A 13,059-nucleotide genomic window follows, 5' to 3' on the forward strand; every position below is an offset into this window, starting at 1 on the left:
CCAATATCTGAGATTCCAATGACTCCCCTTCAGGGACTCTACAACTCATGTTCTCAGTATTATTATTTTATTTTTTTGTATTTGCACTGTTTGTCTTTTTTAGGTTATTTGTCAGCCTTTATGTGTAGCTTTAATTAATTCTATTGTTTTTCTTTGTTCTGCATGAATGCCTGCATACAGTGACATATATGTACTTAGACAATAAATTTACTTGGACTTTGAACCTGGACACACTGCTCGTAGATTTACTAATAAAAAAAGCTGACCCTTGAAACATATTTTAAAGTGGGGAATTAAAGACATCTAAAGAAAATCTGTAATCTTACAAGTTACCAGTATGTAAACAAGTCCAGGAGGACATGCAGATAATAAACCTGATTCTAATTATGACCAGTATTTATGTTGAGGATTCAAACAGCTGGGAAGTTAAAATGGGTTACAACTCCATGTCTCCAGTGAATGCTTTATCTGGCGACGGAGGGGGAGAAGCTATTCCGAAAAAACTGAGTTGATGTCTCCGGGCTCCTGTATCTCCTCCCTGATGGTGGTAACGAGTATGCGTGATAATCAAGGAGTGTGAACTCAGTGGAGTGGGGTGTCCATGAGCTATTGCCAGTACTTCCCAGCTAGCTCAATGTTGCCACCTGGTGGCTTCAGGTGACTGCATCACAACTGGAGTCAAAGTCACAGTAAATTTATTATAAAATTACACATGTCACATTATACTACCTTGACATACATTTTCCTGCAGGTATTTACATGAAAATAAAGAACTTGTGGAAAGCTATACATAAATAAAGACTAACAACACAAGTGCAAGAGATGACAAACTGTGCAATAAAATATATAAATAAATACGTACATAATACTGAGAAGATGAACAGTATGCAAATTGAGCCTGTAGATTGTGGGATCAGTTCAGATTTGAGGTGAGTGATGTTACACTGAATTCAATTCCTGGTATTGGTGTGATGCAACCAGTTAGAATACTCTCCACTGTGGATCTGTAGAAGTCTATCAAAGTTCCAGGTGGCATGCCAACTGGATGGACTGGATGTGGTAGAAAAGCATCTGAAGTACCTAATTTTCAATGGCAAATGTATCTCAGGTTGCCAATGCCTGGTTTTGGAACAGGCAATCTGTATTTTCGGGGACGGATGTACGTACCCAGACTGAAAATCCAGTATTAGTTGCCTAGATTAGAGAGCATGTTTTATATGGATAGGTTAAGCAAACTAGTGTTTTTCCCTTTGGAGTGAAAGAAGATGAAAGGTACCTTGATAGAGGTGTACAAGAAGCAGGGATCAAGTGGACAGCCAGACCCATTCTTCCAGGGTAGCAACGGCTAATACGAGGGGGCATAATTTTAGGGTGATCGAAGGAATGTATAGGGGGAGTTGTCAGAATAGTGGATGTGTGGAACACCCTGCCAGGATGGTGGTAGAGACAGATACATTATGAGCAATTAAGAAACTCTTAGATACTGTAGGAGCATGGATGATAGCAAAACTGAGCACTATGTAGGAGGGAAGGGTTAGGTTGATTTTGGTGTAGATTAAAAGGTCAACACAACATTGTGGTTTGAAGGGCCTGTACTGAAGAGCATTATGTCCTAATCTGGGTAGGAAACAAATTGGAGAAAAAAATAATTGAACATTCAACAACATACCCTCAGTAGTCGGAGTGCCTCATCGTAATTTTCATGGCGCAGCTCCATTTCCCCATATTCACACCAAACGCCAGCCAAATCATCCACATGCTTAAAATTTACCTTAGTAGCTTTTTCAAATATAGTCCGTGCCTGAAACATAAAGTGAAAGTGTCCATAAGATGTTTGCATATATACTGTGACAGCACAGTTATGCAGCAGTTAGTGCGACAATTCCCACCACTGTCTGTTATGGATCTGTACATTCTCCCTGTGACTGCGTGGGTTTCCTTCAGGTCCTCCATTTTCCTCCTATGTTCCAAGGACGTACAGGTTCGTGGGTTAATTAGTTACATGCATGTTGTCGGGGACATGTGGGTTGGCTGGGCTGCAAGGGTCCGTTACTGTGCTGTATTTCTAAATAAATGAAAAATGAATAAAAAGTTCTTTCCCCCTTGCCACAAGAGCTGCGAGTAGGGAGTGGCACCATCTGTGTAGCTGTGACAACGTGCCACTGCAAGGCTCTGTAGCTGCTGCTTGGTTTGACTGGCCTCCTTCCCCTCTATCATCAGATTACTGAATAGTTCATCAATCTGTAAACACAACCTCATGATTTTTGTTCTCTTTTTGCACTATTTAATTCTTTATTTATATATTCCTTATTCTAATTTATCGTACATTTTAATACTGATGCTGCAAAAACAATTTCGTGACATATTTTAAACACAAAATACTCTGCATATGCCAGGGTCAAAGCAACACTCACAGCACGCTGGAGGAATTCAGCAGGTCGGGCAGCATCCGTGGAAAAGATTGGTCGACGTTTCAGGCCGGAACCCTTCGTCAGGACCAAGTTGTGGAGGATAATGTGTCCTGACGAAGGGTTCCGGACCGAAACGCCGACCAATCTTTTCCACGGATGCTGCCCGACCTGCTGAGTTCCTCCAGCGTGTTGTGAGTGTTGTCGTGACATATTTCACTGATAATAAACCCGATTCTGATTCTAAAAAGCAAAGCAGCAAGTTTAAAGAATGTGTACATTCATGGCTAATACAAGCCGATATAATTTTAAAGTGACTGAAGGAAAGTATAGGGGAGATGTCAGAGCTAGGCTTTTACACAAAGTGGTGGGTGCGTGAGGCGCACTGCCAAGTGTGGTGATAGAGGCAAATACATAAGAGATTCTTGGGTAGGCACATGGACGAAAGAAAAATGGAAGGATCTGTGGGAGGGGAGGGTTGGATTGATCTATTGAAAACATCCTCTGTCTTGGCCTTTCAATATTTGATAGGCTTCAATGAGATCTTCCCCCACCTCCCCAATTTTTCTAAACTGGGGCAGCACTTAGGCCGCTTGCAGGGATAAGTGCCGGAGAGAGATGATGGAGGAGGGACAAATGGACAAGGGAATCATGGAGGGAGTGATTACCACAGGGAGCAGAGAGGGGCGAGGGAGGTAAAAAAATGTGTGGTGATAGGGTCCCTTTGGAGATGGTGGAAATTGCGGAGGATAATGTGTTGGATGCAGAGGTTGATGGGGTGTATGTGAGGACAAGAGGAACTATTAAGATGGCTGGAAATGGGGTGAGCGCAGATGTACAGGAAATGGAGATGTGGGTGAGGGCAGCATCAACAGTGGAGGGAGGGAAACCCTGCTCTTTAAAGAACATCTCTGATGTCCTGGAATGGAAAGCCACATCCTGAGAACAGATGCGGGAGAGGCGAGAAACTGAGAAAAGGGATTAGCATTTTTAGAGCAGACTGGGTGGGAAGAGGTATAGTCGAGATAACTGTGGGAATTAGTAGATTTATAAAAGATGTTGATTGACAGTTTGTCTCCAGAGATGGAGACAGAGAGATCAAGAAAGGGGAGGGAGGGGTCAGAGATGGCCCAAGTGAATTTCAGGGCAAGGTGGAATTTGGAAGCAAAATTGATAAAATTGATGAGCTTAGCAGGGGTGCATGAAGCAACACCAATGCAGTTGTCAATCTAGCAGAGGAAGAGTTGGGGAGTATAACCAGGGAGGGCTTCAAACAGAGTCTGCTCTACATAGCCGATGAAGAGGTAGGCACAGCTTGGGGCAATGCAAGTGCCCATGGTTACCTTTCGGGTTTGGAGAAAGTGGGAGAAGCCAAAGGAAAAATTGTTCCGGGCAAGGACCAGTTCTACCAGAGGAAGGTGGTGGTGGAGGCTTTGAGGCTTTCCTGATGGGGGATAGAAGTGAATATGGGCTGAACATCCATGCTGAAGATGAGGTGAGAATTAAAAGTTACTGAGATCGAGGGCATGAGAAGTGTTGCGGATGTAGGTGGGAAGACACTGAACCAAGGGGGACAGAATGGAATTGAGATACAAGGGCACAAGTTCAGCAGGGCAGGAGCAGGCAGAGACAACAGGGCTACCCAGATAGTCTGGTTTGTGGATCTTGGATAGTAGGAGGTAAATGCCAGCAGAGCGGGGTAAGGGAACTATTGATTTTGGTGGCAGTGGTTGGGAGTTGTCCAGAGTGAATGAGACTAGTGATAGTATCAGAGTCAGTTTTCTGATGGTGTGGAGTGGAAACCTTGAGAGGTATAAGGAGATGTCTAAGAGTTGTCATCTGGTCTCAGCAAGGTAGGGGTCAGTGCACGGACTACAATAGCACCCCTTTTGTCTGCAGGTTTGATGGTAAGGTTGGGACTGGTGTGGAGAGAGTGGAGGGCAGTGCGTTTGAAAGGGTCAAGTTGGAGGAGAAGGGAGCGTTGAAATTGAAATGTCTCATTGACAATTTGATAAAAAGATCCAGAGTAAGCAGAGAACCAGAACAGGGTGTCCAAGAGGAGGTGGATGGTTGGAGACGGGGTCATCAGCGTGGGATGTGGAATCCTTGCCAAAGACTGGGCTCGGAGACAGAGGCAGCGGAAGAACCTGATGTTGGTGGGCGCGGAACTCACTGAGATATGGGCGAAACGGGCAAAGGTGAGGCCCAGACAGACCATTCTGTCTCAGAAAGGGGACTATCTTAACCATGTTTCTATAACTGTCTCAAAGACAGAGATAGAATCATACAGCAGGGAAACAGGATATTTGGCCCAACTCAACTACACCATTCATCTGTCTGCATCAGTCCCATTAGTAACAAAAGGACAGGCTGAAAGGTCTAGAGAGTGGATGTCCAGAGGATGTTTCCAATAGTGAGAGAGCTAAGTTGAAGTTTATTTGTCTCTCAATCATGCACATGAACATAGCCAAACGAAACAGCGTTCCCCTGGGGCCAAGGTGCAAAAAAACACACACACACACACACACACACACACACACACACACACACACACACCCACTGGAGGGCAGCACCATCAGGAGGGGGCAGCCCCCACCCCAGCATCGACTCCATCTCTCTCCCACACCACCTCCGGGCATCTCCCCCGAGGCAACCCTGCAGCATGAGGGCCAGAGGTCACAGCCTCAGAACACAAGCTCATCCCTTTAAAATGGAGAGGAGGAGGAATTTCTTTAGCCAGAGGGTGGTGAGTTTTTGGGATTCATTACCGCAGATGTCTGTGGAAACACTGGGTTTATTTAAAGTGGTGGTTAAATAAGTACAGGTGCCAAAGGTTAAGGGAAGAAAGCAGGAGAATGGGATTGAGAGGAAAATAAATCAGACATGATTGAATGGTGATGCAGATTCAATGGACCAAGTGGCATAATTCTGCTCCGATGTCTTAATATTTAAAAGCAGAGGTTGACAAGTTCTTGATTAGTAAATATGTCAAAGGTTACAGGAGAAGAGGCTTGAGAGGAAAATAAATCAGCTTTGATGGAATGACGAAGACTAAATGGGCCAAACGGCCTAATTCTGCTCCTATGCCTTTTGTTCTTATAGTATTCAACCAATGTATTATCCAGCACTTGTAAAGTTTTAAAATACAACTAAAGTTCAACTCACATCCTGAATTTGTCCGTTTTCTTCATAAAACTTTGCAAATGAAACCCATAAGGAATGCGGTTTTCCAGTAGCCTTCATTGGATCAACTGTCTGCACAGCTTCTGTGTAAGTGTTTATTATCTACAATACAGACAAACAAGGATAGAAAATTATTCATCCCCAAAGCTTCATATCCCATTACTTGATGGTGGTTAGGTACCAATCTACCTGCCATCAAGGATATACACTCCGTGGACACTTTAGGTACAGGAGTGGAAAACAGTAGCCCATTCACTTCAAGGTTCAATGTGTTATGTGTTCAGAGAGATGCTCTGCTGCACACCACTGTTGTAATGCGTAGTTACTTGAGTTACTGTTACCTTCCTGTCAGCTTGAACCAATCTCCTCTGACCTCTCTCATTAACAAGGCATTTTCTCCCACTGGGTGCTCACTGGACATTTCTTTGCTTTTTGCACATTCTCTGTAAACGCGAGACTACTTTGCATGAAAATCACAGATCAGCAGTTTCTGAGATACTCAAACCACCCCATCTGGCACCAACAATCACTCTATGGTCAAGGTCACTTAGATTATATTTCTTTCCAATTCTGATGGTCGGTCTGAACAGCAACTGAACCTCTTGACCAAGTCTGCACACTTTTATGCATTGAGTTGCTGCCACATCATTGTCTGATCAGATATTTGCATTAATGAGCAGATGGACAGCTGTACTTAATAAAGTGGCCACTAAGTGTATATACAAAAAGGTGATGGAAAAAGGCCAGCAATATCAGTGAAGCATCCTACCCAGTATGAAATTAAGCCACATGCACAGGAAAACCCCAAGTTTACCTTCATTTCCTAAACTTGCACCACTCATACCCCTTTTCATATGGGTGGCACAAGTAGAAACTGACAGCAGGTTCAAACTCCTGGGAGTACACATCTTACACAACCTTTCAAGGTCCCAGAACTCATCCTACACAGTCAAGAAAGCGCTCCAGTATCTCTACTCTCTGCAGAGGTTGAAGGGAGCTGAGCCTTGCACATCCATACTCACATCATTCTACAGATGTGCAGTTAAGAGCATCCTCACTGTGTGGTACAGAAGCTGTAGTACAGCAGACAGGAGGACTCTGCAACATGTAGTTAAAACATTCCAATGCATCAACAGCACCAACCTTCAAAGACAGATATACAGAAAGGTGTCAATAAAAGGTTGGTAATATCATGAAGGATCCCATCCACCCTGCTCATGGACTGTTCGTACCATTCCCATCAGGGAGGAGGCCACATAGCATCCACACGAGAACGACCAGACTCAAACTTGTCCCCAAAGCCATCAGGCTGTTCAACACCTCCGCCCATTAACCTAACCCAGCAAACAACCCACCACCATTATGTACAGACATTCCTGTGCCAAGCATCACTTCATGTACATACAGTAAGTCTATGTATGTAAGCTAATCTTATTTATTTATTGTGTTAATACTTACTGCATTGTTTTAAACTGCATCTGATGTACCTTTCTTTACAGTTGTATACTGACAGTAATGACAATGAACAATCTGAAATCTTCAAAAGAAAACTAAATCTGTCCCTACCTCTGGAATGATTATTCTAATGCACACTTCACACTACAGTGTGTTAATTTTGTACATATGTAAATTTACACACATATATATTTTACACATATATGTAAATATATATATAGATATATACACATACACACACACACACACAAAAAACAGGAATGAAGAGCAACACCACATTCTATCTGGGTTGCCTCCAACCTTTTGGCATGAAAATCAGTTTCTGAGTTCCAGTAATTCCCCCCTCTTTTACCATTCTGGTACTCCCTCACCCCTTTTCCACTCCTCTCCTGTCCAGCACCCCTCTCTGGTGCCCCTCCTCTTTCCCTTGCTCTATGGTCCACTCTCCTCTTATTCCTTCTTTTTCAGCCCTTTATCTTTTCCACCTATCACTTCCCAGCTTCTTACTTTAACCCCATCTCTCACATTCACTTTCCTTCCCCCCCCCCCCACCTGGACTCAACTAACCCTGTCAGCTTGTACTCCTTCCACTCTCCCCACCTTTTTATACTGGCTTCTGCTCATCCCAATCCTGAAGAGTTTATCCCACTCCATAGATGTTGCCTGACCTGCTGAGGTTATAGTACACCTGTGAACCAGTAATTTATCTACATCTGATCTTGGCTTTTTCCAGACCAATACTGAAGCTGGGCATACAGGTGATATTGAAAAACGAGATCTCAAGGACAAGGCAGATTGTGGATCTGCTTTAGCAACTCCAAAACACCAGGTTCAGGAACAGTGATTCCCTACAGCCATCAGGCTTCTGAACCTGCATGGATAACATCATTCACCTCAACACTGAACTGATTCTACAACCTGGAGAACCACTTTCAAGGACTCTACAACTCAAGCTCAGTATTTTTTTTTTAACTTGCACAATGCTTTCTTTTCTATGTTGGTTGTTTGTCAGTCTGTTTTTAATAAATTCGTTATTGTCCTGTCAATGCCTGCAAAAATGAATCTCAATGTAGTATACAGTGATAATAATTGGTAATAATTGATAATAATTTACTTTAACAACTGGGTGTCACAGGCAATGATTGGCAACATGTCCATGTATAAGCTATGACAAGCAGTGAAAGAAGCTCTAATTTAAGTGGTAGAATATTGTGTTACTGTTCAAAGCAGCCTAGTCATAAACTTTGCAAAACACTCTTTGAAAACTGGAAACAATCACTTCCTTTTCTGATCTGCATCTACATTACAAAAGTTATTTTTTTTATGCAGGGCAAGTGGCCGAGGTCAAAATTAAAAAAGGCAAAACCAATTACGCCATCATGCCAAGTTCGGAGGTATGAGGGATGAACAGTCAGGTAAAACTTTTCAACACGAGAAAAATAAAACAAAAACTGCTAGAAGAAAAGGTGTTGGCCTTGGATTTATCAGTATGAAAAAAAGGATAAAGCACTTTTTAAAAGGAAACACACTTAAACACTGGAGAAACTCAGATGCTGCCTGTATTGCTGAGTTCATAAAACAGAACACTACAACACCATGTAGGCCCTTTGGTTCATGATGTTGTATCCACCTTTTACTCTAAGCAACCCACTCCAAGATCAACCTAACCCTTCCTCCTAACATAGCCCTCCATTTTTCTATAATCCATGCGTACCTATCCAAACGCATCTTAGGTGCCTTTAATGTATCTGCATCCAGCACCACCCCTGGCAAGGTGTTCCATACACCCACCATTCTCCGTGTAAAGAACATACCTCTGACATCCCTCTATACTTTACTCCAATCAACTTAAAATTTTCCCCCCTGTATTAGCCACTTCCACTCTGGGAAAAACTCTCCAGGTATCCACTCAATCCACAACTCTTATCATCTTGTACACTTCTATCAAGTCACCTCTCATCCTCCTCTGCTCCAAAGAGAAAACCTCCAGGCTGCTCAACCTATCTTCATAAGACATCCCTTAATCCCAGGATTCTGCAGAGAGTGGTGCGGATAGCCCAGTGCATCTGTAGTTGTGAACTTCCCATGATTCAGGGCATTTCACAGTCATAGTCATACTTTATTGACCCCGAGGGAAATTAGTTTTCGTTACAGTTGCACCATAATAATAAATAGTAATAGAACCATAAATAGTTAAATAGTAATATGTAAATTATGCCAGTAAATTATGAAATAAGTCCAGGACCAGCCTATTGGCTCAGGGTGTCTGACCCTCCAAGGGAGGAGTTGTAAAGTTTGATGGCCACAGGCAGGAATGACTTCCTATGACGCTCAGTGCTGCATCTCGGTGGAATGAGTCTCTGGCTGAATGTATTCCTGTGCCCACCCAGTACATTATGTAGTGGATGGGAGACATTGACCAAGATGGCATGCAACTTAGACAGCATCCTCTTTTCAGACACCACCGTCAGAGAGTCCAGTTCCATCCCCACAACATCACTGGTCTTACGAATGAGTTTGTTGATTCTGTTGGTGTCTGCTACCCTCAGCCTGCTGCCCCAGCACACAATAGCAAACATGATAGCACTGGCCACCACAGACTCGTAGAACATCCTCAGCATCGTCCGGCAGATGTTAAAGGACCTCAACCTCCTCAGGAAATAGAGACGGCTCTGACCCTTCTTGTAGACAGCCTCAGTATTCTTTGACCAGTCCATTTACAAAGACAGGTGTGAAAAAAGGGCCCGAAGGATCACTGGGGACCCAAGTCACCCCAACCACAATCTATTCCAGCTGCTATCATCCAGGAAACGGTACCACAGCATAAAAGCCAGGATCAATAGGCTTTGGGACAGCTTCATCCACCAGGCCATCAGACTGATTAACTCACGGTGATTTGAGTATATTTCTATGTTATATTGACTGTTTTATTTATTATAAATTACTATGATTGTACATTGCACATTTAGACAGAGATGTAACATAAAGATTTTTACTCCTCATATATGTGAAGGATGTAAGAAATAAAGTCAATTCAATTCAAAAACTCGGGTCCAAGCACCATTTTGTGTTCCTCCAGCATTTTGTTTGTGTAACCCAAGATTTCCATCTTCTGCAGAACTTGTGTTTATAAATTTAACAGTTACTGTTTTAGGTTACCCATTATATCACAAGACTTGAGCTAAGATGGGAAATATTTCTCACCTCGGGACCAACGGGTCCGTTACAGATCCGTGATGTCGGAATTCTATAAGAGGGATTTAAGACCAGCGCTGCTGTACCCTGCACGTCTAAGGATTCGCATGTCAGATGGAGCCCTTCGTTTTTTTGATTCTCCATTGGATGCCCAGAGTTATCTGGATCAACTTTCATCTCCAACATCCTAATTGCTTTCTTTTTAATTTTCTCCGTCGATCGGAGGCTGTGAATTGGTTGGTTTTAACTTTTCTGTGCCCTATTTGGGCAGAAAAGTTTACTTTCGATTTCTTAATATGGCTACTAAACTTTCTTTTTAACTGCGTCATTTCTTTCTTTTCCCAGGGGATTCTGGGTGGTTACTTCCCTTTTGTCATCTTACGTATTTCCTGTGCGGCCTTAAATTTTGTAGTTTTTGTTTAAATTTTATTCTGTTTTGCTTTTTATAATTACTTTATGTTAATAATCCTATTTTTTTTGTTGCTGTGTCTATTCATGAGTTTGAGGTTTATTGTGGTTTTTTTTAATATATATTTTCCGGCTTTTGTTCTGTTCTGTGTGTATTCTAATTGAGCTAACTTTTTTTTTACTGTTTTACAATTAGCTGATCCTTTTCATATTTATACCTTTTTTTTAGGGAGCGTATACCGGAAGTCATGGGGGTAGTTTTAGCGCTTGCTTCTTTCTGGCGGGTCTGCTTTAGATTTTGCCTTGGGGTCTTGGGCTGGGGAGTGGCGGGAGGGGCTTCACGTTTTAGTTTGTTTTTCTTTGGGCTATATACATTATTGAAGTACTGGTTGCGTCCTTTTCCCCGGTATCTTTTGTATGTTCTGTTCCCTCTCCGGGTTTGTGGGTCGCGCCTATTGTCAATCCTCCCTGTTGTGGGTTGACTTTAGGATTTATGGAGTCTATTATTAATTTTGTCTCCTGGAATACTAATGGTCTTAATCATCCTATTAAAAGAAAAAAAGTTTTTAAAGTGTTCCGGAGACTTAAAGCACAAATTTTATTTTTACAAGAGACCCATGTACGGAGGGGGGACAGACTACGTTTTTTCAAATTCTGGAAGGGACAACAATTTCATTCGAACTCCAATGCTAAGATTCGAGGCGTCTCTATTTTTATAGATTCCTCAGTTACTTTTATACAACAGGATATTATCTCTGATCCGAATGGTAGATTTTTATTGGTTAGTGGTTTACTATTTAATAAAAAAGTAGTTTTGGTTAATGTTTATGCTCCTAATATGGATTGTCCGGAATTTTATAAATCATTGTTTGATCAGTTTCCGAATTTGAACGAGTTTTCATTGATTTGGGGCGGAGATCTTAATACCTGTTTATCTCCAGCTTTGGACCGTTCAGCTCCTTTACGGACTTTACCTAATAAATCTGCAAATTTGATTAATTTTTTCCTTTCTGATTCTGGGTCGACGGATATTTGGCGTTTTCTGCATCCTCAGGAAAAAGATTTTTCCTTTTTTTCACATGTTCATCATTCCTATTCAAGAATTGATTATTTTTTTATTGATTCTCGTCTCATTCCTTCAGTGATTAAATGTGATTATGATTCTATAACCATTTCGGATCATGCTCCACTTAAGCTTTCTATTAAAATTATGGCCAATATACCAAACAATAGACAATGGCGTTTTAATTCGCTGTTGCTTCAGGACTCAGACTTTGTTAATTTTATGAATGAACAGATTGAGCTTTTTTTTATAATTAACCATACAGAAGATATTTCGGTTAACACTCTTTGGGACACTTTTAAAGCCTATATTCGGGGTCAGATTATTTCGTATTCCGTTGCTTTGAGGAAGAAACAGAAGCAGGAGGAGATGGCAATTGTGGACAAGATTAAAGAAATTGATAAGAAATATGTTATGGCTCCTTCTGAGGAGCTATACAAACAAAGAACTGAACTTCAAATGGAACACAGTTTACTACTCTCGTCCTCGATTGTAAACCAATTAAAGAAAACAAGAAGTGATTTTTATGTTCACAGTGATAAAATTGGCAAGCTGCTGGCTAATCAATTGAAATCTAATTATGTTAAATCTCAAATCAATCAGATTTATAACCAAAATGATCGATTGATATTGGATCATGTGGGGATTAATCAAACCTTTTGTGATTTTTATTCTTCTTTATATCAATCAGAGTCTCCTCGAGATTCTAAATATATGAATGATTTTCTAGATAAGTTAGACTTTCCTCAGATTTCACAGGATATGTCTTCTTTATTAGATACTTCCATTACAATGGATGAGATTAAGAATGTTATTTTTTCTATGAATCTGGGGAAAGCTCCTGGCCCTGATGGGTTTACCGTTGAATTTTATAAATGTTTTGCTTCTTTATTGATTCCCTGGCTCTATAAGGTTTTTGAGGCTTCTTTGAAACTTGGTAAACTTCCGGAATCTTTTAATAGAGCATCAATTTCTTTAATACTAAAGAAGGATAAAGACCCTGCTCAATGTGCATCTTATAGACCAATATCTTTATTAAATGTTGATTCTAAAGTCTTTTCTAAGTTATTAGCAAATAGACTAGAAAAAGTACTTCCTTCTATTATTTCGGAAGACCAAACGGGTTTTATTAAAGGTCGTTACTCTTTTTATAATATTCGTACATTGTTAAATATCGTTTATACTCCCTCACAAAATGTTCCTGAGTGTGTTATTTCTTTAGATGCCGAGAAAGCTTTTGATAGAGTAGAATGGCCTTATTTATTTAAGGTGCTTGAAATGTTTAATTTTAGCCTGAAATTTATATCCTGGATTAAACTGTTATATCACTCCCCTGTAGCCTCGGTT

At 41.3% G+C, this 13,059-nt stretch overlaps 1 protein-coding gene across 1 annotated transcript in view; it reads right to left on the reverse strand.

Moving 5' to 3' along the window:
- xab2 (XPA binding protein 2) overlaps positions 1-13,059 on the reverse strand; it is an 85,241-nt gene that overhangs the window by 54,017 nt on the left and 18,165 nt on the right. Inside the window, exons 9-10 of the mRNA XM_063035964.1 lie at positions 5,574-5,693; positions 1,670-1,801 (exon numbers count right to left, since the gene is read on the reverse strand). Of these exons, the coding sequence (XP_062892034.1) occupies positions 1,670-1,801; positions 5,574-5,693 (252 nt within the window). The remainder of the gene's footprint in view (positions 1-1,669; positions 1,802-5,573; positions 5,694-13,059) is intronic.

Source organism: Mobula hypostoma, chromosome 29, assembly GCF_963921235.1.
Source record: "Mobula hypostoma chromosome 29, sMobHyp1.1, whole genome shotgun sequence".
Taxonomy (NCBI): domain Eukaryota; kingdom Metazoa; phylum Chordata; class Chondrichthyes; order Myliobatiformes; family Myliobatidae; genus Mobula; species Mobula hypostoma.